Source organism: Melopsittacus undulatus, chromosome 1 (genome assembly GCF_012275295.1).
Source record: "Melopsittacus undulatus isolate bMelUnd1 chromosome 1, bMelUnd1.mat.Z, whole genome shotgun sequence".
Lineage (NCBI taxonomy): Eukaryota > Metazoa > Chordata > Aves > Psittaciformes > Psittaculidae > Melopsittacus > Melopsittacus undulatus.
The window spans coordinates 96,580,514-96,608,113 of NC_047527.1; the positions used below are offsets into that span (position 1 = coordinate 96,580,514).

Sequence of the window (27,600 nt, forward strand, 5' to 3'; positions counted from 1 at the left end):
TGGATCTTCCTCCGTGGCAGGCGGAAGGAGTTCTTTTGCCCTGATTGCTTCCGGTGCGGGGCTGAGGGGAGGCCGTTACTAGAGGGGGCGGTTCGGCCATGGGAAAGAAGCACAAGAAACACAAAGCAGAGAAAGCGGAATGGCGCTCTGCTTCTGCCACCGCGTACAGCGGTAAGAACCGGGAGCTGTACGGGGGGGGGGGAGGGAAGAGGTCTGTCTTTATATTCGGGGGCGCGTCTACTGCCGGCAGGACCCGGTATCTCTTCGTGGGCTGGATTGCACTGGAGCGTCGGAAGAAAAAGGGTCTTGTTTGAATACGTGAAGGGCGGGGGGGGCATGCTGCTGATCCTGTCTCGTAGTCGGGGACCTGGGGAAGCAGGGCGGTCGCGCGGGGCGGCAGTGAAGGGAAATGTCGTGTTGTGGGGCTCCTAGCAGACTGGGAGCGAGAGACGTGAAGTGGGTGGTGGTCTGAAGGAGGTGGGTTGTTGCTGTGTCCGCGTGAAGGTGGTTCGGGAGGGGCATTGGTGTGGTGGGTTTTGAGACCAGGCGCCTTCGTGGTTCCTATGGCTGTTCTTGATGGATTCCGGTTTCTGTAGTAGTTGCGTGGTGCTTGGTTTCACCTTACTCTGATAAGGGTCTTGATATGTTTTCTGGGAAAACCGATGGGTTAGTTCCTTATGTGCTCTCAGTTTGTGGAAAATCATGATGTAAGATGTGCTGAACAACTGTTTCTTAACTTGGATTTGTTAGTCTTAAGTATTATTTTTCTCTCCAAATGCATTGCATGTATTTTCAGCCTTCAGCAAATTATTGTAAAGAACATTTCTAGAGGAAGCATCAGTAATTGCTTTGTACTGCTATTTCTCTATGAATTTATGAAATGTTTTACTTTTTCTTCATTTAGATTATGTAGATAAACCTTTGGAAAAACCCTTAAAGCTGGTGCTTAAAGTTGGAGGAAGTGAAGTGACTGAACTTTCTGGGTCAGGGCATGATTCTAGTTACTATGATGACCGATCAGATCATGAGCGAGAACGCCATAAAGAAAAGAAGAAAAAAAAGAAAAAGAAGTCTGAGAAGGAAAAAGAAAAGCATCTAGATGATGAGGAAAGAAGAAAGAGAAAGGTAAGCTGTGATTTTTAGAATTCAGACTTGCAGCTCTTCATGCTTGCTTATCAGATCTAAAATCTGGCACAGAGTAACATTTGATTCACTGTTGCAAGAAACTTATTCTTAGCAAATGTAGAAAACCCCTGTGTATGTGTTGGTATATTTCTCCTATTTGGACAAGATGTTCCTGTGATGATTTCTTGAACAAAGTAAAAATTTTTTTCTTGTAACTGCTTGGTTTTTTTTATTCATTTGCTTTGCGTGTAGGTATAAATACTTATTGATTGCAGCCAGGTCAGAAACATGTTTTGCTACCCTTCGAGGAGGGTATTTTCAGTTTTTCAAATAAGTCTAGGTTGCATTCCTGTGTCTGGGATAGACCAAGTTATTCGACATTGGAATTGATATGTTTACATAAAGCAGTTTCTGAAATCCGCTCTGTTGATTGCTGTAGTACAATAGTCTTAGAATCATAGTATAGTTAGGGTTGGCTCTTGTTTAGAATAACCTACATGCTAGGCTTTGTGGCTTTCTTAGTAGCAACTGGTGTGGTCACATTTTTGTTGTCTGTGTTGAACCTTCAGGAGTAGAAATTGAAATCAGCAAGGCAGTGTTGGTGGTTGAGTCACCCTTTTTCTGCATGGAAACCTCATAGCAGCCTTCCAGTATCTGAAAGGGGCCTATAGGGGTGCTGGGGAGGGACTCTTCATTAGGGACTGTAGTGACAGGACAAGGGGTAACGGGTTCAAACTTAAAGAGAGGAAGCTTAGAATGGATATAGGAGGAAGTTCTTTACTGTTAGGGTGGTGAGGCACTGGAATGGATTGCCTAAGGAAGTTTTGAATGCTCCATCCCTGGCAGTGTTCAAGGCTGAGTTGGACAGAGCCTTGGGTGACACGTTTTAGTGTGAGGTGTCCCTGCCCATGGCAGGGGGGTTGGAACTAGATGATCTTAAGATCCTTTGCAACCTTAACTATTCTATGATTCTATTTCTTCTGTATACTAATGATTCTCTGACATATCTGCTTTTTTAATTATCTTCAGTTCTGCAGTTTTCCTCTTATAAGATAGTTCTCTGACACTACTTTGTATGAGTGTATGGCTAAACTCTGTCATTTTGAATTGATTTGTTAGGCTTGAACTATTTGAAGGTGATATAGCTCTGCTGGATCATTCAGAAGTTCTTGAATACAGGGCAGATAGTGCAAAATTTTCTTTCTACAAACATTTTTCAGATGTTTCAACTAAGAGTATGGCACTTGAAATGTAGCAAAACAACTGTGAGCATCAAATTAATTATTTGTTTTGCCTTTGTAAATTGGGGTGGAGGGGGCAAGTTTGGGTTTTTTTTTTCTCCCAGAATTTCACTATCACTGCATGCAAAAGAAACTAATGGATAGGTAAGTAACAAAACCGTAGTCTAAGCATGGTTAATAGAAGTATGCTTTTCTGTGTGAGCATGAATAATGACTTGTAAGATTATAGGAATGACTCAGGCATGCGTTTGCTTTGAAGTTCAGGAATAGATCATTAATTGCTACCCCTGTTACAGAGGATATCTTATTTTGCAGGCTTTCTAAATCATTGTGTACTTTATTGATTCCAATTTAATGCATGAGACAACCAAAATACACTTGTCATAGCAGAGCGACAGACTGATCTTAAGTGAATAGTAAATTATACTTTACTCTCTGTAGTTTATCATCATGCAGTTTTACATAGAAATATATGTGTTTTACACATATATTTTACATATTTTACATATAAACAGCTTCAGAATTTAACATTCTTTTCAGTAAAAGAACAGGAACAAATGACAAAACAATAATATATTAAATACAAAGCAAAAGGTGAACAGAATTAGTTTTCATTGGAGAAGAAAATTGAAAAAGTGACAGTGAAAATCTGTGCACTCTTATTTAAGCGATCTTATGGCTCAGATCTAGAATGAGTGTGTTTCAAATGAAAAACCACTCTTTTACTTTTTAGTGTGCAGGATTGTACATTCCAAGTACATTCTTCTAAAAGCTGTCTTCTTCCTGCTATGCTAGGAAGAGAAAAAGAGAAAAAGGGAGAAAGAACAGTGTGACACTGAAGGAGAAACTGATGACTTTGATCCTGGGAAAAAAGTGGAGGTTGAACCTCCTCCAGATCGTCCTGTCAGAGCATGCAGAACGCAGCCAGGTGAGCAGCGAGAAAAATTAAATCATCTTTTGTGTTTTTAAAAGCATGTGCATTGTAGCTTTTGTCAAAGATTCCAAAATGTAAAATGTCCATGAGGATCCACAAAAATCTAGAGCCTTTATTTTTTCCAACATTAAGAGCTTTCAGCTATCTGAAAAGTCGATATTCCTCTTGGTGCTTCTGGGTTTTAGTAGGTTTATTTTCATGTAACTAAACTTGCTACTGGCTTCTGCTACTTGGCAGAATAAAGCTAGTATACAAGTATTATTGTGTGTGGTGTCCCCTTAATTTCTTCTCCATAACATTTCCTCCGCATTTACAGAACAATGGTCAGAATGTCTGAAAACAAGTTTTCATAGAATAGCTTAGGTTGGAAAGGCCCTTAAAGATCATCCAGTTCTAACCCCCTTGCCATGGGCAGAAATAGTTTCCACTCAACCAGGTTGCTCAAAGCCCCGTCCAAGCTGGCCTTGAACACTTCCTTGAACCACAGCTTCTCCTGTGTCTTGCAGCCCTTACAGTGAGTGATTTTTCCTATATCTAATCTAAATCTCTTTGTCAGCTTAAAGCCAGTCCTCCTTGTCTTGTCCCTACCAGCCCTCACCAAAAGGCCTTACCCAGATTTCTTGTCAGCCCCCTTCAGACACTGGAAGCTGCTCCAAAGTCTCCCCAGAGACTTCTCCAGGCTGAACAAGCCCAACTCTCTCAGCTTGTCTCCATAGGAGAAATGCTGGATTCGCTTGAGCAGGTCCATGTTCTTCTTGTGTTGGGGCCCCAGAGCTGAATGCATTATTCCAAGTAGGGTCTTACCAGAGTGAAGTAGAGGGGGATAACCCCCTCCCTTAACCTGCTGGTCACACTGCTGGTGACCAGCAGCAGTGCAGGACACTGTTGGGTTCTGGGCTGTAAGTGCTCACTGCCAGGTCTTGGTGAGCTTATTGTCAATGAGCCCCCCAGGTCTTTCTCCTCAGGGCTGCTCTCAATCTAGTCTCCACAGAGCCTGTATTTGTGCTTGGAATTGCCTCAACCCCATGTGCAGGACCTTATACTTGGCCTTGTTGAACTTTGTGAGGTTTGCAGGAAGCCCACCTTCTTAACCTGTCCAGGGCTCTCTGGATGGCATTCCTTCCCTGCAGCATTGTCTGCTGCACCACATAATTCAGTGTTGTCCTCAAACCTGCTGTCCATGTTGCCAGCAAAGATGTTGAAACAGTACTGGTCACAGTACCAGCTCCCCCAGCAGTGCACCACCCTTCACTTGGACACTGAGCCATTGACCACAACTCTTTGAGTGGGACCATCTGGCCAGTTCCTTATCCACTGGGTGGTATGTCCATAAAATCCATGCCTCTCCAACTGAGAGATAAGCATGTTGTGTGGGACAGTGTTAAATGCCCTGCACACATCCATGTTAGATGACATCAGTCACTCTTCCTTTATCCACCAGTGCTGTGACCCTATCGTAGAAGGCCACCAAACTTGTCAGGCATGATTTGCCCTTAGTGAAGCCATGTTGGCTGTCACCAATCACCCTCTTACTGTCCATGTGCCTTAGCATAGTTTCCAGGAAGATCTGTCCCATGATCTTGCCAGGCACCAAGGTGAGACTTACCCACCTGTAATTGTCAGTCTTCCTTTTTCCTTTTTTCCTGGAAAAGCAACTTAGTAGCAAAAATCTGTGTCTTTAGGAGTGTTGTAAGTCTTGTGTTTGGACACTGCCCATTGATTGGTCAGGTAATTTACTGAAGAAATTTTTATTTATGTCTGCATGTTAGATTGTGGAATTGTGTCCATCAGCAGTCAAGGTGACCTAATAGGGGTAGCTGAAATTTTCTGGTCAAACCTTTATGTCTCCAAGAAGTCTGGAGCCTGACAAGCCAAAAAGTGATCTGTCTATTCACAAGGCTTCTGTTTTCACCTGCTTGGAAAATTACATTCAAAAGCCTATAAACTACCTTGCCTGTTCTGGTTAAGAAGGCAAGTATCTTTTCCCTCCCCATGGCAGGGGGGTTGGAACTAGATTATCTTAAGGTCCTTTCCAACCCTAACTATTCTATGATTCTGATTCATTAGCATGAGAAAAGCTGGAGTTTCCATTCTAGATTTTATTATGCTGCTGCTTTGTTTTTTCAACCTTAACATTAAAGCCAGTCTCTCTAAAGTATGTTCATGGAATAGGTAATTAACTTGTAGTGTTTACTGTTTGATCTGTATGAAAGTGAAATGGTAATCAGTATTTCTCTTGCCAGCAATCTGTCATTCTTCTTTTTGACTGAAAAGATTCAGAAAAGCTAATTGCATGGGTGTTATGATAAAAAAACCATTGAAATTGCCTAGATAACATGCTGTAAGAATGTGAATTTCCCAGCTGCAGTATTTGAGCAACGATATTTTACGTTGCTTTTTTTTTTTTCCTGGTAGAGTACAGAACACCTTACTTTCACCTTAATACATTTTCTTACAACTACTAGACTTAGCATCTGATTTAATGTGTGCTAGTTTTTACTGGGATTTAAACTCGGTAGTAAAGGAGAAGAAATAGTTACTGCATGCTTAGAAATCTGATGTACTTCTGCTTTGAATCCATCTCACTGATCTTCAGATCAGTACAAGCTGTACTTGTAGTTTTTTCTCTCTGGTATTTATATTTTTAAATAAATGCATATACCTGTATTCTGTTTCATTGCACTTTTCTGTGTTTCTGTCTCAAACTACAGCTGAAAATGAGAGCACACCAATCCAGCAATTACTGGAACACTTCCTTCGCCAGCTTCAAAGGTATTAAGCGTTTTGTATCTACAGCTGTGGCATTGATGTCTAATGTGCTTTTTTCAGTGATATCCAGTGGTAGGACAAGGGGCAAGGGGTGTAAACTGGAGCATCGGAGGTTCCATGTTAACATCAGGAAGAACTTCTTTACTGTAAGAATGACAGAGCACTGGAACAGGTTGCCCAGGGAGTTTGTGTAGTCTCCTACATTGGAGATATTCAAGGCCCGCCTGGACACGTTCCTGTGTGATGTACTTTAGGTTTCCCTGCTCTTGTAGGGGAGTTGGACTAGATGATTTTTCGAGGTCCCTTCCAACCCTTGGGATTCTGTAATTCGGTGTAATTATATGCGTTACCTTACAAGTTCTTATCCTGGTTTTCTGTTTGAAAATAGTGTCTACAGACTGGCTGTAATATGTTTGGTAATTTTGCAATCATATCAAACCTGGCAGGTTTTAAAGATTAATTGAGGAAAATTATTACCATGTATGCAGTTCTAGCTTTTGTAGGGAAGTGTTTTGGGCAGAGGATATGTTGCCATTATAAATTTATTGAATATTAATGGATTACTTTAGGAATTTAAAAACAGTTATGAATTTTAATAGTTCAAAAGATTGAACTCTTATGAAATTTTGTTATTGTGTCCTCTGTCAAATACCAAAACAAGTTTATACCTGCTTACTTGATAAAGCTGGAGAGGCCTTTTATTTTATTGTTTTCCATAAGATAATAACCCTGTGGCTCTTGTTTAAAAAAATATAATAATTTTTTATTATATAGCAATAAGTTAATTTTAAAATTAGCTAATCTGAAAATATACTAATTTGAAAATACGAAACAGTAGTTCTTTTTAGAGGACCTCATGAACAAGAAGAATCAAAGAGTTTATTACTCAGTGAAGACAAAAGACTCATTTGAGACACAGAGAGCTTGCAAGAAACAATTCAAGAGCTAGCCGAGTCTAATTCAAAAAGAGTTTGCATGTGTGTAAATTTTTTTCCTGTATCAGGAAAATTTTCAAATATGCCTCTGTTTTATAAGGGTGCTTTTAGTGTGTGAGGGTTTTTTTGGGGGGTTGAGGTTTTTTATTGTGTTTTTCTGTTTGTTGTTTTTTTTTTTAAGTAGTACTATTCTTTTTGTACCATTAATGCAGTATAAAAACTATGATAACTTACTTTGCTGATCTAAATCTATATATATTCTTTTTGTTTTCAGGAAAGATCCTCATGGGTTTTTTGCTTTTCCAGTCACGGATGCCATTGCTCCTGGATATTCTATGATAATAAAGCACCCCATGGATTTTGGTACAATGAAGGAAAAAATTGCAGCAAATGAATACAAATCAGTCACTGAATTCAAGGTAAATTCATAGAGACTTAGTTATTTCAGAGCCCTTTAATAAGAAACTGAAGATTTTTTTTTTAGCTGTAGCAGCCTTTCTAACATTCACTATTTTAATGTCAATTTTTTCAGAGCTGAGCACTTTATAAAAACAATTGTGTGTGCTAGAATGGGGTTTGTGCCTTATTTTTCACTGGGGAAGCTCTGTATTTGTGAGAATCTAATACAGTCTACTACAAATCACTGTAAAAATCAAAGACATGCTCTAAGGTTCTATAGAATTCATTAAAGAAACTGGAGCTCTTTGTTTTGGTCTTTATTTTTGGAATGGGGTTAGGGTTTTGGTTCAGTTTTGTTGTTTATTTGGTTTGGTTTTTAATTATTTTTTTTTATTTAGACCTGATTAGAGTGATTAAATGTCATGTTTGACTTGTCTGCAGGAAAACTGGATATACTGAACATTTTGTGTAAGATTCAATAATAACTACAGATTTGTTATCTTTAACCATCCTGTTTTCCATATAGCTTTATTTGGAATGGTCTTTTGGCAGAAACTGGCAGGTTTAGTGGCAGCTTTCCTTGGCTATTTTGTGTATTGCTATTGCTGTAAAGCTTTATCAGATGCACTGTGGTTTTACAGACAGTGCAGTAAGAAATCTCTGATGGCATTGCAAGCTGCTGGAAGGAAGGGAGGGGTTTGTAAGTGATTCACGGAGTTCCATTTGCTGCCTTCACTGTTACTGCTTTCTAGAGTGGTGTTGATATAGCAATAGACTTGGCAGAGAGCATTGGCTTGGTTATCAGGGATAACTTCTTTTGAAAGGTCCAGCGAGGTGAGCAAATAATGACTTATATTTCCTATGAGTGCTTTGATTATTCTGTTTTGTCATGTATTCTTTATTTTTCAAAAAAGGTATAGGGATTTATAGGAAATAGTAAAGAAAAATTTGTAATAGCATTGCCACTAGCAGTGCCTTCAGGTCTCTAAATTCTAATGGTGTTCCGAATTGCCTTATTCATCAGCTTAAAAAGGAATTGTGAATGGAAGCTCTTTGGCTCTATGTAGTTACAGATATGGTTATTGATACTGGGGACATAGCAACCTAAAAAAAATAAAATCATAGTCTTGTTTAGACTGACCAAGTTCTGTTCCTTTTGAAGGACTTGATTTCTGCTGATATTCTGAGGAGCAATGAAATGGTTGATAGAATTCTGTCTGCCCTACACTGACAAAGATACATGTATACCTAATTATGCTTTTGCCTTTGTAATTCTATCTAATACAAAAGTTAAATTTATGGGTTTTTAAGCTCTAAAACAAAGTCTGCTCATAGGGTTATCTTCCATCTATAATACATGTATTGTAACTAGCTGAGCCTAGTCACAAGCCAATAAATAATCTAAGAGTAGGATCCACAAGAACCATTTGCTGTATTTAGAAGAGAGGAAATTGCTGCAGAGAACTGATCAGTTTTGCTGCCAAAAAGTGGTCTGCTTCAAAGTTGGGCATGCAAAAGACTGTCTTTTTCTGCAGCATTCCATAAGCCACCACTGGATTTACAGCTCATGTGGGCTTCTTTATCTGGTGTTGGGTTCATAGTTTCTTCCTCCATGTCACCTTCTCAATTTCTGGTTTTGGGATGGTCTCATTAAGCAAAGGCAGATGGCTTAAATACCATAAAAAGTCAGAGACTGCCTATTTAAACTATGTTCACCTACTTGCTTAGTTTGGGCTTGATGACAACTACTAAATGATTTGGAAAGCACTGCTCTGACATCCCTGTGTAGAAACAGAAAGTAAACCAATCTTGGGGTGTTTTTTTACAGAGTCTGGTCATAAGTGCAGTACAGCAAGGATTTTTTTTGTGAATGTTGGGTGCCAGAAAATGTCTGTAGAAATATGTCTATGTCCAACCACAATAGTAACCTTAAAATATCTTTGTCTCAGCAAATCTATTCACTGGTCTGAAAACTAAGTGAGTTAACTTACCTAAAAGCATATCACCCTGTTTGCATACACTTTTGCACATGATCTTTTTCAAATATAATGGACACCTGCACAGAAAAAAAATACATTTGCGTTTATCTACAGAATGAATGAAACCGCATTGCTTGAACAATCATTATTTAAATATTGAAAAATTAAGAGAGAATAATGTATTCTTAAATCAGTCAGTAGTTGAGTTTGTTAGGATCCAGTTTGTGAACTGTCTGGAAAGACCACTATGTGATTCTTGGTTGTTGATTTGCCAACTGCAGAATTTTTCAGAGGCATATAATAATGTCTGTGTAATTCAGTGTTTCATAGAGCTTCTAATAATTTTTTCTATGCTTTACAGGTGAGTAACATGTGACTAGAAAAAAACACACCCAAATTGTTTTGTTCTGTTTACAGGGAGTGTGTTGTACTTTTGTTTTGGGACCTTGCATCAATAAAAATTACTTGACATTATGTCTGATGGATAACCATTCAGAGGAGAAGGCAAAATCAGGCTTGGCTGTTCTTATGCTTTGAAGTTTTCTTTTTTTGTTGTTTTTCTTTTAGTGCAAGTGAATGAAAAAGTGGTCAAATTAATAAAACTAAGATTTTATGCAAGATACTTTGTATCTTTCTGATATCTTTGATTCAGAAGATGGCAAAACTACAAAAAATATACTTACTTTGGTGCCTCATCCCTTTTATGAATTTCTCCACTGTCCATTTGTGTAAGGAAGAAATGTTACATTTGTCATTCAGGGAAAAGTAAAGTATTCTTTTTTTAAAAACAAAAAGCTAATTCCAAACAAAACTTGAAGAAGTAAAAAGGGTCCAAACCTTTGCAATTTTATGTTACCTTTTGGCTTGTGTTTAATTCATGAGCCTTCTGCTGAAATATTATTTTGTTCTTCACAGAGCTGCCATGATGAATAGTATCTTCCTTTACAAAAGGAGTTTGAAATTTTAACAGTTCTTTTGTTTTGTGTTTTACAGGCAGATTTTAAACTGATGTGTGATAATGCAATGACTTACAACAGACCAGATACTGTTTACTACAAACTAGCCAAGAAGATACTGCATACAGGCTTTAAGATGATGAGCAAAGTAAGAGACCTATTAAAAACAAAAAGCAGAAACTCTATGCAGATTTTTTTGCTATACGTAAAAGGATTGATTAATTACAAAGATAAATGTTATTTCATCTATCTGTGATAAATTATAGCAGGGCCTGTTAGGGCTGCCGTATTTAAAGGGCTTGATAGCATTCTTGTTATAACCACACACATATTTCTCAACTTTATCTGCACCAGTGAAGTCTGAGGGAGTTTTTTCAGCTGGCTTCAGCGGAAGCAATTAAGATCCATGTATATAAACCTCAAGTGTTAAATACTGTTTCTAGCTGAAATTTTAAAACCAGGATCTCATTTACATTTTATTTCTGTATGAACAGAAACCTTTTTTGAAGATGGTGGGTGTAGGGGAGGTTTCAGGAGGGGTTTACAGATGTGTACATGCAAATGCTTTTTACTCAAATACAGTTGTTGGCTTGTAAAATGAAGTTATTTTGATGAGCTGCTCTGTGTGTGTGTGTGTATGCATGTATTGCAGTTATGGTAAGTTCTGTGTAAAATAGGCAGTTGTCTTTGCATATGCAGTTTTTTTTTGTTTTTGTTTCTCTCTTGATAGTTGGGCTGCAGAAATTCTGATGCCATGCTACCATGACCAAATCATGTTGCATCGCCATTGGAAACGAGGCATTAAGAACAAAATAAGGCCATGGCCATTCCCATCCCATCCCATTATCATAGCATCTTGGCTATGAGGGAAAGGTTAAGTCCCTGCCGCTCTGTCCTTTCTGATTCTAGGAACGGCTGTTAGCTTTGAAGCGCAGCATGTCGTTTATGCAGGACATGGATTTTTCTCAGCAGGCAGCTCTTTTGGGTGATGAAGACACAGCAGTTGAGGAACCTGTCCCTGAAGTTGTTCCTGTACAAGCAGAGACTACCAAGAAATCCAAAAAGCAAAATAAAGAAGTTATTAGGTAAAGGTTTTAATGGGCATGCTTACTGGCTTGTTTCAGCTTTTGTAATACTAGACAGCAGCAAAGAATTGAGGGAAAATAAATTACTTTCAGCCTTTATCTTTGTGGTCCATAGGATAAATTGGCAATTTTATTGTATTTTAATACAGTGATTCCCAACTTGAAACAAACAATTCAAAGAATGACTACATATTCTTTTGAACACAGTTGATATATATATATAGAGAGAGAGGGAGAGATAAATATAGATACAGATATTTTCATCTTTCCTTGTATTAAATGAGTAGTTTCTTTTCATAAAGGTTTCTTTTTTGAACATAGCCATAAATGCCTTCTGCATTTTTATATCATGTCACTCCTCCCTTCTCCCCTCCCTATTTTTTTTTCCCCTAGAATGATGGGCTGTATCAAAATCAAGATCTCTCTGGGAGTGCAAAGTGGCTCCCAAGCAGTAAATTGTTTTATTTAACTTTTTTTTTGGCAGGATATAGAGGTACAGGAGGTTGTTTTTAGAGCAGCTGATATGTTCCAAATGAAATCTTATTAAGCTTCTTTGTATGCTAATACAATAGCCATCTTCCAGCCAACAGGCACCCCCATGTCACAGAGTTGTTTTTTACAGCAAAAATCTAATTTAAAGGTTTTGTTTTTCTGTTTTTGAAATTTTAACAGAAGCTGTGATTTGGAAGAACATTATGTTGTTCAGTGTTCTTGCATAGACATCCTAGGATAGATGTTGAATTTAAATGGTAGGGCATTATATCAACTGGAATTTTATGAATAACTGTGGCAGAGCAAGTCATCATGTCTTAAATTATCTGATCAGGTATTCTGCAGGCTTCTTAAACATTTGATTTTTCTAATTAACTTGAACTTTTAAACACTTGTATTTTGGCATCAGTAGGATATTCTTTTTGATGTACAATAAGAGCTTTGGGAGGGGAGAATTGAATCTAATATCAGATATTTTTGCCTTCCTATTTCCCAGTTAAAAATGGAAAAATAGTTGAAGTCAATGTTTTCAAAGTGCTAAAACAGTTTAGACATATATACTGTGTTTTAAAAAAGTGACTTGATCACTTGGACATCTAAGTAGTTTTTTAAAATTTTGTCCAGGATGTTGCAATCTTCTGAACATTGTTTCACAAATCTTGTTTACATATTCTGTAGAGTGTGATAGAAAGTGCCAGTTGTTGAGGAGTTTCCTGCTGTGTACACCTTTCCTTAAAGTTTCAATGAAACAAATCGTATAACACATTTGTCTCATAATGGTATGATCCTGTGATCTTTTTATTGTCTTTAATAGCAAAACTTCCTTGTGTATCAGATCTGAATATCTATACAGAGAGAAATTCTTAGCTAAGCAAATGGAAGAAGATAACCCAGGAGAGAGAAATGGATTTGGTGTGAGGAGATGCTCTACCCAGTACCTAAGGTGTTTGGCCCTAGTGTCTAATGTCCATATAATGCCCTGAAAAATTTTGATGTACAAAGTTTATTTTAAATATATACTGAAGACTGCCATGTCCTATGATATCTTCACACTTTCCCTTACAATACTACCTTACTCTGATATTTATATAATAGCTAAGATATGTCCTGTTCCATCTTAGGTGTGTTTGTTTGTTACATTTTTATTATTTGGGTGTTTTAATGAAAACTATCTACAGAAACATAAATGTTTAATTCTGTCATTTCAATGAAAAGAAATGGTGTGATTGAAGCTGAGTAGGAATACTAATTGCCAGTATTAACAAACATAGGAATTAAAGGACTCCCTGCTGGACTGGGAGCAATGTCGTACTTCTACAAGCAGCTAATTGATATAATCCTCAAAAATGCAGATTTTTTTTTATTCCCCCCCCCCCTCGGGTTAAAGTACACAGTATGCATTCCTTCATTACATAATTTCTTTTCTGCATCTTTCTAGTTGGAGGTTATGAAAATAGTGTATTTGTGCATGTGGGAGAAAAAGGGCGCATACAGCATTCACTTTGTGTTAATGCAGTTTTATTCCAAGTCTGTTTTGTAATGCTTCCTTTATTTTCTTCAAGGTACAGAAACAAATTTTTTGAAGTTCCATAGTTTGGTAGTTTTCAGCTTCTGCTGCAATACTTCAGTTTCATAATTTAATTCCACTTAAATTATAAAGTAGACTGACACTGGGAGAGGGGCGGGATGGATTGTTCTGTTTAGCAAACCCGAAATTCAGCCCTTTGTTTTGTTTTAGCTTTTAATTTCTACAGCTACTCCTTTCTTTTTCTTAGTTGCATATTTGAACCTGAGGGAAATGCGTGCAGCCTGACAGATAGCACTGCTGAAGAACATGTCCTGGCACTAGTGGAACATGCAGCAGATGAAGCTCGGGATAGGATCAATCGATATCTACCCAACAGCAAGGTCTACTGCACAACAAAGTTCACAGTTCCATTTTGTATCTGAATACTGAATGCTTTGTTTCATCTTGGAAAACAGGCTTTAGTATTGTATTTTCTAAGACTGTAACATCTAGGATGTATGCTCTGTGAGGAACACCACTATTGCTATTGTCTATAACTTAGTTCCACTGAAGACCCATTTTAGGGTGTCCTAAAACGATTTTGAGTTGTATATTGAGCAGTGAACATATTTAGACATTCTCTTGCAGAAAACAGTGAAATGTTGCTCAGTCTTGAATCTGCTTCCTTAATTACAGCCCTTAGCATTGAAAGTGATTAAAGTAGCATCACACTCTTCTTATTGTTGCAAACTCAGAAAAAGCAAACTTTGACATAGTTTGAAGGTTTGAAATTTTAAGTGTTAAATTAAAGTTTTCAATGAGAAGTCCAGAACCTCTTGTAGTTTTGTGTAGTTTTAGTCACCTGTAGCATGTTCTTGTGTGAGTACAAATTACAGGCATCCTTCAGTGACTAGGAGGAGATACCAATAGTTTTGTCCGTGTTGGAGTTCTTGACAGTGCTAACTACAGGTTTTATTATCTTGAATGTGATAGTTACTGTTCTGTGCCTGGTTTTGTGCTGTTCCAAGAGTTAGAAAGAGAAGTTCAGTAATACTGTTAGTGCAGTTTTCTCAGCACGTTCTTTTTATGGGCAGTTTTTGTTACCTATGTGATAATGGCAGATTCCTTCACTACTTCATGCTAGGGTTGGAGTGAATGCTACAGGCATTTGCTACAGGCTTATGCTGAGGTACATTTACTCTGCTTACACTGCATTGTGTGTAGTCTTTATTCTTTGTCCTCATTTCTCATTCTGTCACATACTCCAGTGACCACTGCAGTAAAAAAAATAATTTGGAGGTTGCTACATCTCCTGTGTTTTCCACCTCTTTTTTTAACAACTGTTGCAGAAGAAACATTTACATTGAAGCATTAGTGGTAACAGTTGTCTTCAAACTTAAGTGTCTTTGTCTTGGACAGTGGCCCATATTATGCAGTGCCCTTAGGCTCAACTGGATTAGGAAGTAAAACCTCAACAGCAGGAGAAGGTTTAATTTTTTCAGTATGTTTCTGTTTCTTTGGATAATTAGAAGGCTTGCTAGGATTGAAGGCAATTTCAAACCTCCAAATTAAGAGTGTCTTTTTAAAAAACTTTTAAAGCAATACCACTCTTCTGCTAATTGCTGACTTTATTGAAGAGGTGTTTCATGATGATACAGTCAGTTTTGCAGCGTTTGAGAATTGTTCTAGATGTAGAGCTCTTGTCTAGGCTAGACCATCTGCTACAGATCCCACTGAATCTAGGTAACACTGATATGTTCTTAGAATTCACCCATTATGAACTTTTGCCGTCACTTGAAGGTATTGTTCTTGTTTATTCTCTTTCCAGCATTTGTCACCTCTGTTTTTATTATATGCCAACATTAGCTTTGGCCTTAAGTATGGTCAGTTTCTGACATAAGCTTAGTTTGTTGCATCAGTTCTGGCAGTTTACAGACCCCAGTGTGTTCTAATGTCTTTCACATTTCTGGCTGAATTTTTAGCAGTTTGTGTATGTGCTCTGATAGATTTGTCACCTGTTTAAGAATTTGATAAATTCATAAAAATACTTCTAATTATAGAAAGTTGTGGCTGATGTATGAAAACGAGCCATTTGGTCTAGATTTGAAAAATAAACAATGAGGCAGAATGTGGATAGGATTTACAGATCTGCTTCTAAAAAGAAAGTGTGTTGTAGGCTTGGCAGTCAGAAAGGTTGGCTCTGTACTAATTATAATGGAATTGATTTTGTCTTGGATGCAAACTTTAGATCTGATTTAGGAAGATGAATAAGGAATTGTACATGTGACCTATAAACTGTTACTCTCAAATCTTCTGTTCTGTGAAACGTTGCCAGGCAGTGATAAGTAGTTTAATTTTCTGTGTTAAAAGGAGTACCAGAGTGCAGGATCTGAATATGGCTAACAATGTTACAAAACAGTTTTCTGTGTAAACACATCCTTTTTTGGGTTCAGACTGTTTTGAATGATTGCTTCAACATCTTTGTGGTTCTGTTTACAGATTGGTTATCTAAAAAAAAATGGAGATGGAACTTTATTATTTAATGTAGTAAATTCATCTGATCCAGAAGCAGAAGGTAAATGCCAAAATTTTTCAAGCAGACATTTCTAATGTTTAATGTTTTAGCAGATTTTCATGTCTTAACTGTACACACAGATCCTGTGTAGTACAGATGAGTTTAAAAAAAAAAACAAACAAACAAAACACAACTCCCCAAACCATTTTCCACAACAGTTATATTTAGTATTTCCAATATAAGGTGTTTCTCTGCCTTTCAAATTTTCACTCCTCAGATGCTGTTTTACTCATGCTAACAGTAAGGAGGTAAAATAATACGTATTTATAAGCAGTTATACATACTTCTTAGGAAACTTGAAAGATAGGCTTTTTCTTTGGGTACCTGGTAGTGTTAAAATCTAATAGACAAAAGGTGAGTGAAAGTTCTGTAATCCTATGTAAATGTACAATGCACAGATGCAAATTCAGAATAACTTTTTGCTTATCTCATAATTTAAATTATTAGCTAAATTTCAGTTTAAAGTTAATTGGGTATTGCTCAATTATTTTTCTTTAGTTCCCTGATCTTTTCTGTGGGTTTTTGTTTGTGTTACTACTGTACATAATTTATAGTATCTTATGCTTTTCTCAAAATGCAGAAGTTTTGAAGTTTAATGTTGGAAATGTCATAGTCTTTATGCTGCTGTGTCATGTTGATTTAGCACCTCCTTCTCTGCATCTTTTGAGACTGAAATTCATTCACAGCTCACCTATTGTTGCACTGATGAATGCATGAACCCTTTCAACTAGTTGCATAAAAAAAATTTTCTGGAATGGAAATGAACCTTTAGCTGCCATCATGCCCTTACCTATTTCTGGAAAGAAAAAAAAAAAAGAGTGATTTAATACCTTTGAAATCATGGCACTGAAAATTTAGCCAGTGATGGTAAAGGGAACAGAGGAAGCTTTCACTGTGTACTGTAAAGACCTGTCCTGCTAACTTAATGTTTCTGTGCTCCAGAATCTTTTTTGATTGTATAGTTAATACGAATTAAACTGAATTTACAACTAGTAGTATAATCTTATTTTAATTTTTAAGTCCTAGTGAAGTTCAACTGCTACACTTGCTTTCTGTAGTTCAGAAATTGATCATAACTAATACTGGATTCCGTAACAGCCAGTGAGATTTAAAATAACTGGAAGTGTCCTAATTGATACTGGGATTTTTTTTAGCTTAAAAGCATATTCCAAATTATTTGAACCATTTTAAGTAAGCAGATCTCAAAGCTTCAGAAGCAAGAAATACTGCTATACTCATAATGGTAATTATCTTGACAAGGTTTTTTATGTGGTGTCTGGGTTTCTTTAGACAAACTACCACTTAGTCAACATCAGAAATTGATTGTATCCCTTCATAATGTCTGGATCTTGAATGTTTGTGAATCAATGAGTAAAAGAATTTCAGATGTTGGTGTAAAATTTAAAAGTGAAATAACCAAGTAAGTCATAGATCTTGTGAATAAGAGATAGAAATATATTTACAGCGTGTATTTGAAATTTAAATGGAGAGCTTGAATTGCACTACCTATCCTTAATGTACAGGTTGAAAGACATTTAGGCTTTGTGGTAACAACACTGTTCTGAAGTGGCAAAATCTGAGTTTTCATTGTAAATTTTATACATTAAATGCTTTTCTAAAAATAATCATCCTCTTTTAAATTATTAGAGGAAGAGACTCACCCAGTGGATTTGAGTTCACTGTCAAGCAAATTATTACCTGGCTTCACTACGCTGGGCTTTAAAGATGAACGAAGAAATAAAGGTAAATGTTAAAGAACATGTTTGAACTTTGTATTAATTAAATGTTTGCATTATTTCCTGATATAAAACAATTTCAGATTATGCCTGTCTCCAAGTGGAAGTTACTTGGTTGTTTCTATAATACATAATTATTCCATTTACAGCAGAATGCAGTTTTAATTAAATTGTCTTTTTTGCTTATTAAACATAACTTTATTAGGAGTTTATGGATTAATGTTTTGTCTTTGTGTTATAACCACAATAAAAGCTTTCCAGTAATGGTACTCCATTTTCTCTGGAGGAAATAATTTTTCCTGAACAACTGTGCTTAGATTCGAGATAAAAAAAAAACAAACTTTGGTTATTTGCATTTTTGTATCATCTGACAAGGATTTCACAAACTCATGGTATTGCAGAGATTTCTAATGGTTTCTCATGCTTTCTAGAAACTGCCTGGCAAGCAGCTATGAAGTAGGCATATGCAAAACGTAGAAATGTAAGGAGAGCAGGAAAATTAATCTTTTTGTGGGAGTGAGGTGGTTGGCTTAGTTCTTTATTTTGCAGTAGTATAAGTACATTTATTTATATGGTTAAAATAGTCATGCTGATTCTAGAGTCTGGAAATGCCCTTGTGATACTGCTCTTGATTTCAGTTGGAGGGAAAACTGTACTGCACTTTCTGTTTCAGAAAACAAAATATTCCTCCCACTCCATGATCTTTTACACTTGTAATCATCATTTGTCATCTTCCTTCTACCTGTCTAGTAACCTTTCTTACAAGTGCCAGTACAGCACCTTCTATGCAAAACAACTCTATATTTCATGATTTGAAATCAGATGAAATGGAGCTCTTGTACTCAGCATATGGTGATGAAACAGGGATACAGTGCGCCTTAAGGTAAGCTCTTCCTTTCATGAGGCTTAACTTCTTGTAGAAATTCTATGAAAATCATTTGGACCTAAACCTTAACTAGGAGCCTCCAAATCCTGGTTTTGGTTGGTTGGTTGGTTTTGTTTTTTGTTTGGGTTGTGGGTTTTGGGGGATTTTGGGGGGATTTTGTTTGTTTGTGGGGTTTTTTTGTTTGTTTGTTTTGTCCCCTAAAACTGATTTTAAAAATAATTAATTATAAGACTTGACGCTATCTTGTTGGTGGGGTTTGGTTTGGGTTTCAGGTTGGTTTGGGGTTTGTTTTTAGGGAGGAGAGGGTTGTCTTATGTTTTTTTCATTGGTGGCTTGTGGGGGTGGGGGTTGTTCATTTTGTTTTCTGTTTCATTTGCATTTTTAAGTTACCCTATTTTGTTTGCAAGGCTGTTATGGATCTTATTACTAGGATCTTTGACTGCAGGATATTATAGGTGCTAAAAATTTAGTGTTTTGCTTTAAACCCCACAATAAGTAGGCTTAGATATGCAAGTAATAGATTTCATGGACTTTAAAACAATGATAATTTCAAGGCATTTCTAAACATTTAAAGCTACTTGAAAAGGAAAATACCAGTTTTCATTAAATTGTTCCTCGTAAAGGGAAAGGATCACAAACTTGCTTGTTTCCTTTGTGGGGTTTTTTGTTTGGTTGGGTTTTTTTGTTGTTTTTTTTTTTAATCCACTGCCAATGAAAGTGCCAAGTGAAAATTTGCTCAGAGTTGTAAAAACCAAGTTTACATGTACATTTCCTTCTATTGAAAAAAAAGGGGGGGAAGGGAAAAAAAAACCCTACCTTGTCTTAAAGGCCTTAATGCCTTTTCCAAAAAAAAAAAAATCAAGAGAACAAAGAAAATGTAGGTGCGTAGTTAGGGAAAACTGTGTTATATGTTGAAATATTTTTTTTTATTAAAGTAATAAACATTCTCTATAATGCTTGTATCTCCATTCCTACCAGCTTACAAGAATTTGTGAAGGATGCTGGAAATTACAGCAAGAAAATAGTAGATGATCTTCTGGACCAGATCACTAGTGGAGATCATTCCAAAACTATGTATCAGCTAAAGCAGGTGTGTCCTTGATGCAGAGAAATATCATGAGTTCATCAAAACAAGAATGGACCTACTTTTGGTTTTCAATATTGTATGACATACTTTGTTATCCACTGTCAATTTAAGAATTGCAGGCTTAGCTGTTCATCTGTTGTGAACCAAATTAGGAACCGAATTAATCAGCAGAGAAGTAATCTTTTCTCTAGCTGGATGATTTCTCCAGTGTGGTTCGCTGTGTGACAGCAGAAAGGAAAATGCAAGCGTTGCAATATAGCAAGGGGAAGAAAGGGCCTATCAACTGAATGCTGTTTGGGAAGCCCTGTCACTCAATGTCATGACTTAACATATCTGCTTCTGAGTTACAGGGCAATGCTTTTGCTAAGGATTTTTTTTTTCTTAATTTAAATGCAAAATATATTTCTTGTGGAAGGATTCATTATTTGGAATGTTATATAATGTTGAAGAATAGATTAATATCACTGTACAGGTATCTATTACTCAACAATACTAACTTTTAAATTCATGTCTTGTGTCTGAAGGAAAAACTTATTTCCGAAAGCATTTTACAACGAGATTCATACTAAGACTGGAGAAGAGATTTTTCTCAGAAGTATATATAATTCCAATGGAAACGTTTGCATTCCCAAGACAAAATAGACTACCAGAAATTGCAAAATCTTGTTTCATGTTACCTTCACCCTGAAAACCACTCTAGTTTGAAATAGTTGTCTGCTGTTTAAAATTATGACATTCTGAATGATTAAGGAATAAAGAAAGGGAGGTGGAAGGGGAGGATGGAAGGCATTCGGACTTCCTGACATGGTAGAAATGAGATTATGCTAAATCCGTGCAGACGTAAAAGGAGAATAGGGGAGATTATGGTTGGGGAAAAAAAAGAGGCAGTTGAACAAAAAATGCAGAGGATCCTTCAAAATTTTATGGGTGTTTTTTCCAGTACCTACTGGAAAAAGATTCTATATGAAACAGGAGGAAACGTAAAGGATTATTTAAAAAAAAAAAAAAGAGAGAGAAATTCAAAACCAATATTTTGAACATTGTTCAATATTTAATTTAGCTTTAAAATAAGACTTGCCATTCCCTTTTTACCATCTTCTTCTATTAATATAGTTCCAAATGTGAATTTGTGAATACTCTTCAAATGGTCAGTAGCTATTTACATTTAGGAATGGTGTTCAGTTGTGACATATGTGGATATGTACAGATGTAGTGCAATTTAATGTGTTTCAGTGGTGATGTGTCATGTTGTTTTATATTTGAATGCTTTTTGCTGCTACATTTGAGTAAGAATGAGTATCTCTGAAGCGGAGACTTAAGATTTGTGATCTTCTGATTTGGAATCAGAAGTTACATAAGTAACAGCTAAGATACTGCACTTGAATATGAAGTTCATGGGTAGAAGAAATAGTGTAAGGAGACTCAGATTACTTAAAATGCATAAACATGTATTTCAAAACAGTAACTGTTACACTGTAATTGCATTACAGATACTTCAAGAAGTTAGCTGTCTATAGCCTCAATTTGTGTGGGAAGTTTGAATGTAAATATACTTGAAATTGTACAAGAGAGAGGTCTCTCCCTTATGTTGAATAAAACAGTATTTCTTTCTTTCCAGAGGCGAAACATCCCAGTAAAACCACTGGATGAAGTTAAAGTAAGTTATGCTGATAGTGTGGTTTGGTTGGTTTGGGGTTTTTTTGTTGGAAGAAATGTCTTGGCATTTGAAGTAGAGAAAATTAAGTTCTCTGGTTTTCTGACAGCCAAATTCCAAATTTTATTTAATGTGCATCTGTTCTGTGTAATACTGCAGGAAAAGATTGGCAGTGGAGTTTATGATAAAGAAGGGACTGTTTGGCTAGTCCTAAAGAGGCTGTCTTACTTAGCTCTAAATTGCTTGCATGAATGTATATGGTCACCCATTAGAGAAGAACTAGTCATTTTTGTTGCTTTATTTAAAGGTTTCATGCAAACATCACAAAACAGTGATAGTGTTCCTTGGTGGTCTGGCATCTAATCATGGTAAATCAGTAAATTACACAAACTAAGAGTATTCTTAGGAAACATAAGTATAAGCTATGAAATGCTAACATCTAAAATATTATTTGGTTCTCTAGGTTCTGCCAGTTCTCATAAAAGAAGAACACAAGTTGCGTAATACCTGTCCAGATTCTTCCAAACAGATTATGGTAAAGTGGTTTATGTGTTTAAAAAAAAATATATTGACATGTTCTTTTTGTTTAGAATAAGCTTTCAGTACTTAAAGTGGATTCTCTGACACTCTGTTTCAGCTAGTAGCTTTGTTTGTCCTATTGGTCTGTATTCTCCAGCTTAATTCAGCATGCATAACAATCTCAGAGGCAGAAAGATCTATTAGTAATCTGAAAGATACTTAATCTGTTAATGAATATTTGAGGTACAACCTGCTATAAAAGTTTTTAAAACCTCAGTTTTGCCCTTTCCATTGAAAATGTGTGTTAGAAAGTAGGGGTAAATAATGCATATCTTCTGCTTTCACAGTTACTAACTAATCTTTTTTTAAGTGGTTTTATCTTGCAGATTATTTGTAACAACAGAAAAATTGTGCTGTATTCCACAGCAATTCACATTAAAATCATATGGATTACATTATAACAACCAATAAAATTTATAGTTTTATAAATATTCCTTATTTTTTGTGGAAAGGTTTGTATTTCTCTAGAAGGTGACTGGTGAAGTCAGTTCATGAAAATGCTGTATTTCATTTTCATATTCCTAAAAAATAATACCTGGTTGTATATTTACCTGCGTGTTTTAGTCTTCCTGCTAGAATAGACAATCTCAGAATTTCATTTAGAATATGTTTTGAAGCTTAACAACTTTTACACTGATCATATAGTAGTATTGCAACAAGTACAGAAAAAAATGCAATTTTTGTTGTAGTGCCGGCTGTATTTCATTATCCAAATGTAGTAAAAATAATACTTGAGAGTCCAGCTGATGCTGTGTATAGGGAGGCCCACCTTACTGGTTTTATTAGTCACATACTAAAAATTTCAATAAATCCAGTATAGCATTAAGAAGGTGAGGGAAAAAGGGTATCTGGAAGTGGCTCATGACAATACTGATAATGCTTACCTCTGCTAGAGTTCTGACATGGGACAGGAAAGAGTTGAACAGGTAATTGAGTTCCAAAGTTGGTAATGTTGGTTTCAACAGTCCTGGATGTTGAGATGAAAGATCCCTTGACTGTACAGATCTCTTGCCATTCATATGACTGGATTGTCCTGGAGCCATCTGTGAGCTGTCTGTGAGTTGCAGGTTAGCCAAGATGGTTATGGATGCTCCAGACTCAAGTGTTGTGGTACACATTTTTGAGAGTATGGATTCATGCATGTACCTTAAACACTAAAAGTTATGACAGCTTATCACTTTTGCTAGTGTTTCTGTTTCTTGTATTTTAATAGGTTGGAGAATCTGCTGGAGACAGTAACACTTCTGACTTGGACTTTCTGTCTATGAAACCATACTCAGATGTATCTCTTGATATTTCTATGTTAAGTTCATTAGGTAAGTAAATAAATAAGCCATCAATTGCAGTTTCATTGTACTATTTAGGCAAAATAACAGCTGCATTTGCTGAACATAAAAGTGGGTTCAAAAAGTTGAAATAAGTCTACATTTGACATATGTAAAAGTCTATAGGTAACATAGGTAGGTAACGCAGGTAAAAGGCTGGTACAAGGTAAATGAAACATTGGTCTTGTTTTTCCTTTGAGACATCTGTGTGCTAACCAGGCTAACTTTTTTGTATCACTGAAGAAATCAAAGTATTTGTACCTCACAGTTCTCATAGTTCTGCTTGTTTTTATGTCTTCATAAATTTTAAGGGTCGGTGTGGAGCTTTGTTTCAGAAATGTTACTGCTTCGTATGCTGGTTTTTGAAATAACCTGGGCAGTAAGTAAGTGTGTGGAGTTCAATCATATCACCACCTGGAATGTCCCAAAGAAAAATCAGAAGAAATTTCAGGTGTTAGGAAGACTTTAGCTTCAAATAAGACTTTTGTATGAAAGTGTTAGGATATTGCTTCAAATAAACATCTTTGAGAGGTATCCTTCTTTAAATACTACACAAAGCAATGTTCCCATTTCTGCAGTCTGCCAAGCTGGCCAAATGTCTTAAAAAAATGCCATCACAAAAAATACTCGTGGTTTTAGATACTTATAATTCAGAATGTGAAAGCTGCCAAACTATATTAGGAGTCAGTTCAGTTTCAGCCATTTCCCATGGTGCTCTCCTTGAATCTCCAATATCACCAAATGCTTTCCAACATGTATTTCTTGAAACTGAAAACAGATCTGCAGCTGTTGCCTTTTAGAAGTGTGAAGGAAAATGCAGGATTAAGATCATGTGTAACGTTTATTTTAGAATTTTTTTATAGTGTCTTGATAATTTTTGAGTCAGTATGCATGTGCTGATTGTGGGTTTTGGTTGGTAATTGGTGGCCATTAGGGAAAGTGAAGAAGGAGCTTGATCACGACGATAACCATTTACATCTGGATGAAACAACTAAGCTGCTGCAGGACCTTCATGAGGCTCAGGCTGAGAGAGTGGGATCCCGGCCATCATCCAATTTGAGTTCCCTCTCCAATACCTCTGAAAGAGACCAGCATCATCTTGGTAAAGCTACTTTTGTCGCAGAAGTTGCAGTACTACTGCTGTAATTGAAACATGTTAAAGTTTATATTTTAATTTACATAAATCTTTGTATGAAACTACTTTGATAAAATAGTGTGTTAACTACAGGATTTTGTTTTAATTTTTAAATACGTAAGGCAAAGGCAACTAAGAAGACATGCTTTTGACCTGTGGAATTAACTGTAGTTACTTGTTTTTTTATTAGGCATGATTGAAGTAATTGTGAAGTAAATTGATACTGACCAGCAAATCCCTCTATGCACTTGCATTTTATGCTCTTAGAAATACTAAGGAGTATTAATGTTTCCTTGACATGGTTGTTAGCAGCAAAGAACAGGTGGGATTCTATGATAGCCTTCCATTATCAACTATAAAGTTCAATGATAAAACAGGATAGTAGGTTAACATACCACTTAACAATTTGTTGCCATCTCTGTGAAGGTAGGACATGTTGGTGGGATGATTCTCGATGAAATTTTGTATACTTTTTTTTTTTTTTTAGCTCAAATTAGTAGAATTATGACTGCTTTCCCCAAAAAGGTCTAAATTAATGAAGAATCTTGTCGGGTTTTTTTTTCTCTTTCCATATCTCCTCTTTACATACTATTTCAATGTCTGTCTTGCTTTAAAAGTGTGAAAGGAACATATGAACTAACCGTGCTGTTTATATGCATAAATGCCTCTCCATTAGTTTTCGGTGCTTCTAAAAGTTTTTCGTTTATTTCCCATGTTCTACAGGAAGCCCATCTCATCTGAGTGTTGGAGAGCAGCAAGACATGGTTCATGACCCCTATGAATTTCTTCAGTCTCCAGAAACCTCAAATGCCACTACTAACTAATCTGACATGTACTATATATATATTTTGTATTTTAATTGTATTATGTTTTTATAAAGTTTTTGTCCATGGCAGAAACCTCAATTTTGTTCCTCTTTTCTATGAGGATTCCTGTATAATATTATTATGTATGCTGGATTAGACAAAACAAAACAAACAGCATAGTATGTCACATTGTTAGCAATGTACCAAGACCTGCTTTTGGTTTGTTTGTTGAGGAAGATTGTTGTGCACTGGTGTGTGTGTGTCTTAGCTGAAAACCAACAAATAATGTGTTAGAAAAATTTGTATTTCATAGAAAGTAAAAGGTGATAATTTTCCCAGTATAATGGCAGCAGTCACTAAATGTTTCTAGTAAAATTATCTACCAGTTCTGTTCAGGTTCTAAGTTGAACATCTTCAAGGAGGACTATTTTATTCTAGCAGTGACAGAGCTGCATGAATTGTGATTATTATTGTATTTCCCATCTCCTATTGCTAATGATCTGTACAAGTTTTTTCTGTTTCCACGTATTTAAATCTTTTTTTAATCACTCAAGAGGAGAGTAACAGTGCTTCATAGCTGCATCAAAATGCTCACTATGAGAATTCTACCCTGGATCTAAAAAAAAGATGGATGTTTTTGTGGTCCCTTGTGTCTTGAAACAAAGAAAATTTAATCCTTTTATTTTTTAATTTGATATGTATATATTGGCTGAAAAAAAAATCTGGGTAAGGTGTGCTTTTCAGTAATTTCAACAATACTTCTATAATTCAGTATTGATGAAACTCTGGGGGTTTTGTACCCTTGATACATGCAAGCTGGGCAAATTTATGGATTTACAATATTTTGTAAATATTAATAAAAATACTAAGCCACTTTTTATTTTTGCAAATACCTTGTTCTTGCCAAGATAAAATTAATTGATCTTCCCAGCTCCTTCCCCACCCCACTTAAGCAATGTGATTTGTGTTTAGCTGTTAGATGTCATTTTATGTTAAATCGGCTGGTTTCTGATGATTTGGTGATTCTGGTGGCTGCCTTTTCCTCTCTGTGTGCTAGCTGACTGCTCCTTCTGTTGCACAAAATAATGTGTGGGATTTCCACCTAAACTGGATCAAAAACTTTTGAGTTTCAAACATTCTTCTTTGCTTTCCTCCTAGTCAGTCAATTTCACAATTAAAGGAGCAGTGGTGCCCACCTAAAGGCTGGAAGTAAAGTAAGGATCAGGAGAGAGCTTTTGAAATCATCATTGGCAATGATAACAAAGCCTGCATGAGTTACCTTGATTGTAAAGGATTTAATACCGATTCTTCTGTAGGAGCAAAGCTCTGTGGCATATTCCTGTGCCAGTGCATCATTGTTGTGTCTTGCCTTAATAATGAACAGAAACACAGATTTTGATAAGATAGTTTGATAAATCAGGTATCTTACCTGTGCCAGCCTTCTTTGATGAAAGTATCTTGGGTTTGCAGTTCATCCTGAGGTGAAAAGTTTTTGTATATAAAATTGTGCTATTTATCTGTTACAGGGTTAAATCTTGGAGTGTATTTTTAATCATAAGGCTGCAAGCACTTTGATTTTGATTTTTTAATTTTTTTTTTAATTATTTTATTTACATATAGAATACTGGCATATTCTGGTCTAGAAAAGTTGGGATTGCACAACACAAATGCACAGGAGATCTGCCAGAGGTCATAGCAGAGCCAAGATACTTATCACATGAAGTATTGAGGAATAATTACTTTTGAGTGTATAGAAAACATATTCCATAGTGCACGTGTGTAATTCTGTGGGGAAGGAGGTTTTTTTTTATTATTATTAAACTTGGGCCAAAGATTTTATATAAAACAATTTGGGGATGTTTTTGGAGAGTCAAATTAAATGTCAATTCTACTGGAATTCTACTAGTACACTGTTTTGTGTAGAAATGGAGTCAAGTTTAACATGTACATTGAGTTTACTATTCAGACACCACATCCATCCCAAAGAAATGCCAAACCTTCACTGTTATGCTACTGCAGTACTGTACTGTACACATCACCAAGATCTGTTTGCACCCATGAATTCCTTGTTTCAAGAGGGTCACTTTGCTGCAGGCTTAAGCTGCAGTAACTGTATTTGTGGCTACCAATTGCAGGTACACAATATAGAAATCAATTACATCACTAGTAGAAGTAGCCTGTACCAACTTTAAAGGGCTGGGTTGATTCACAAGACATGAATCAATGGGCACATGAAATCAACAATTAGTATCTTTTGAAACCAAGAAGACTGTGTTTTACAAGCAGGTTATTTTGATCACACCTTTGTGTTTTGTGTTTTAAAATTAATTGTGGATTTGCAGTAACCCCTGCAGAAAATATTTTGAGTAAGTAAAATAAACCTGGTTGTTTCTGA

General features: G+C 36.2%; 1 protein-coding gene across 7 annotated transcripts; it reads left to right on the plus strand.

Moving 5' to 3' along the window:
* Nucleotides 1–46: 46 nt before the first annotated feature.
* Nucleotides 47–27,600, plus strand: BRD9 (bromodomain containing 9). Of its 7 annotated transcripts, none has more exons than XM_034061201.1 (18): nt 47–171; nt 905–1,125; nt 3,162–3,294; nt 6,012–6,072; nt 7,279–7,423; nt 10,376–10,486; nt 11,248–11,423; nt 12,730–12,858; nt 13,691–13,823; nt 15,922–15,997; nt 17,645–17,740; nt 18,484–18,616; nt 19,598–19,709; nt 21,325–21,363; nt 21,824–21,895; nt 23,153–23,255; nt 24,199–24,366; nt 25,123–27,600. In XM_034061201.1, the coding sequence occupies exons 1-18, from the start codon at nt 99–101 to the stop codon at nt 25,221–25,223; spliced, it is 2,082 nt and encodes a 693-aa protein (XP_033917092.1). In that variant the 5' UTR covers nt 47–98; the 3' UTR covers nt 25,224–27,600. The 7 variants fall into 7 exon arrangements, with proteins under 7 accessions (XP_033917092.1, XP_033917096.1, XP_033917102.1 ...); XM_034061205.1 differs by having other exon boundaries at nt 12,751–12,858; XM_034061211.1 differs by having other exon boundaries at nt 11,308–11,423.

What these genes read in the sequence shown, in the direction of transcription:
- BRD9 (XM_034061201.1), top strand. Translation starts at nt 99, where the DNA reads ATGGGAAAGAAGCACAAGAAACACAAAGCAGAGAAAGCGGAATGGCGC. An exon ending in AGATGAACGAAGAAATAAAG is followed by an intron (nt 17,741 to 18,483) that starts GTAAATGTTAAA and finishes CTACCTGTCTAG; the next exon opens with TAACCTTTCTTACAAGTGCC. An exon ending in TTCTATGTTAAGTTCATTAG is followed by an intron (nt 23,256 to 24,198) that starts GTAAGTAAATAA and finishes GGTGGCCATTAG; the next exon opens with GGAAAGTGAAGAAGGAGCTT.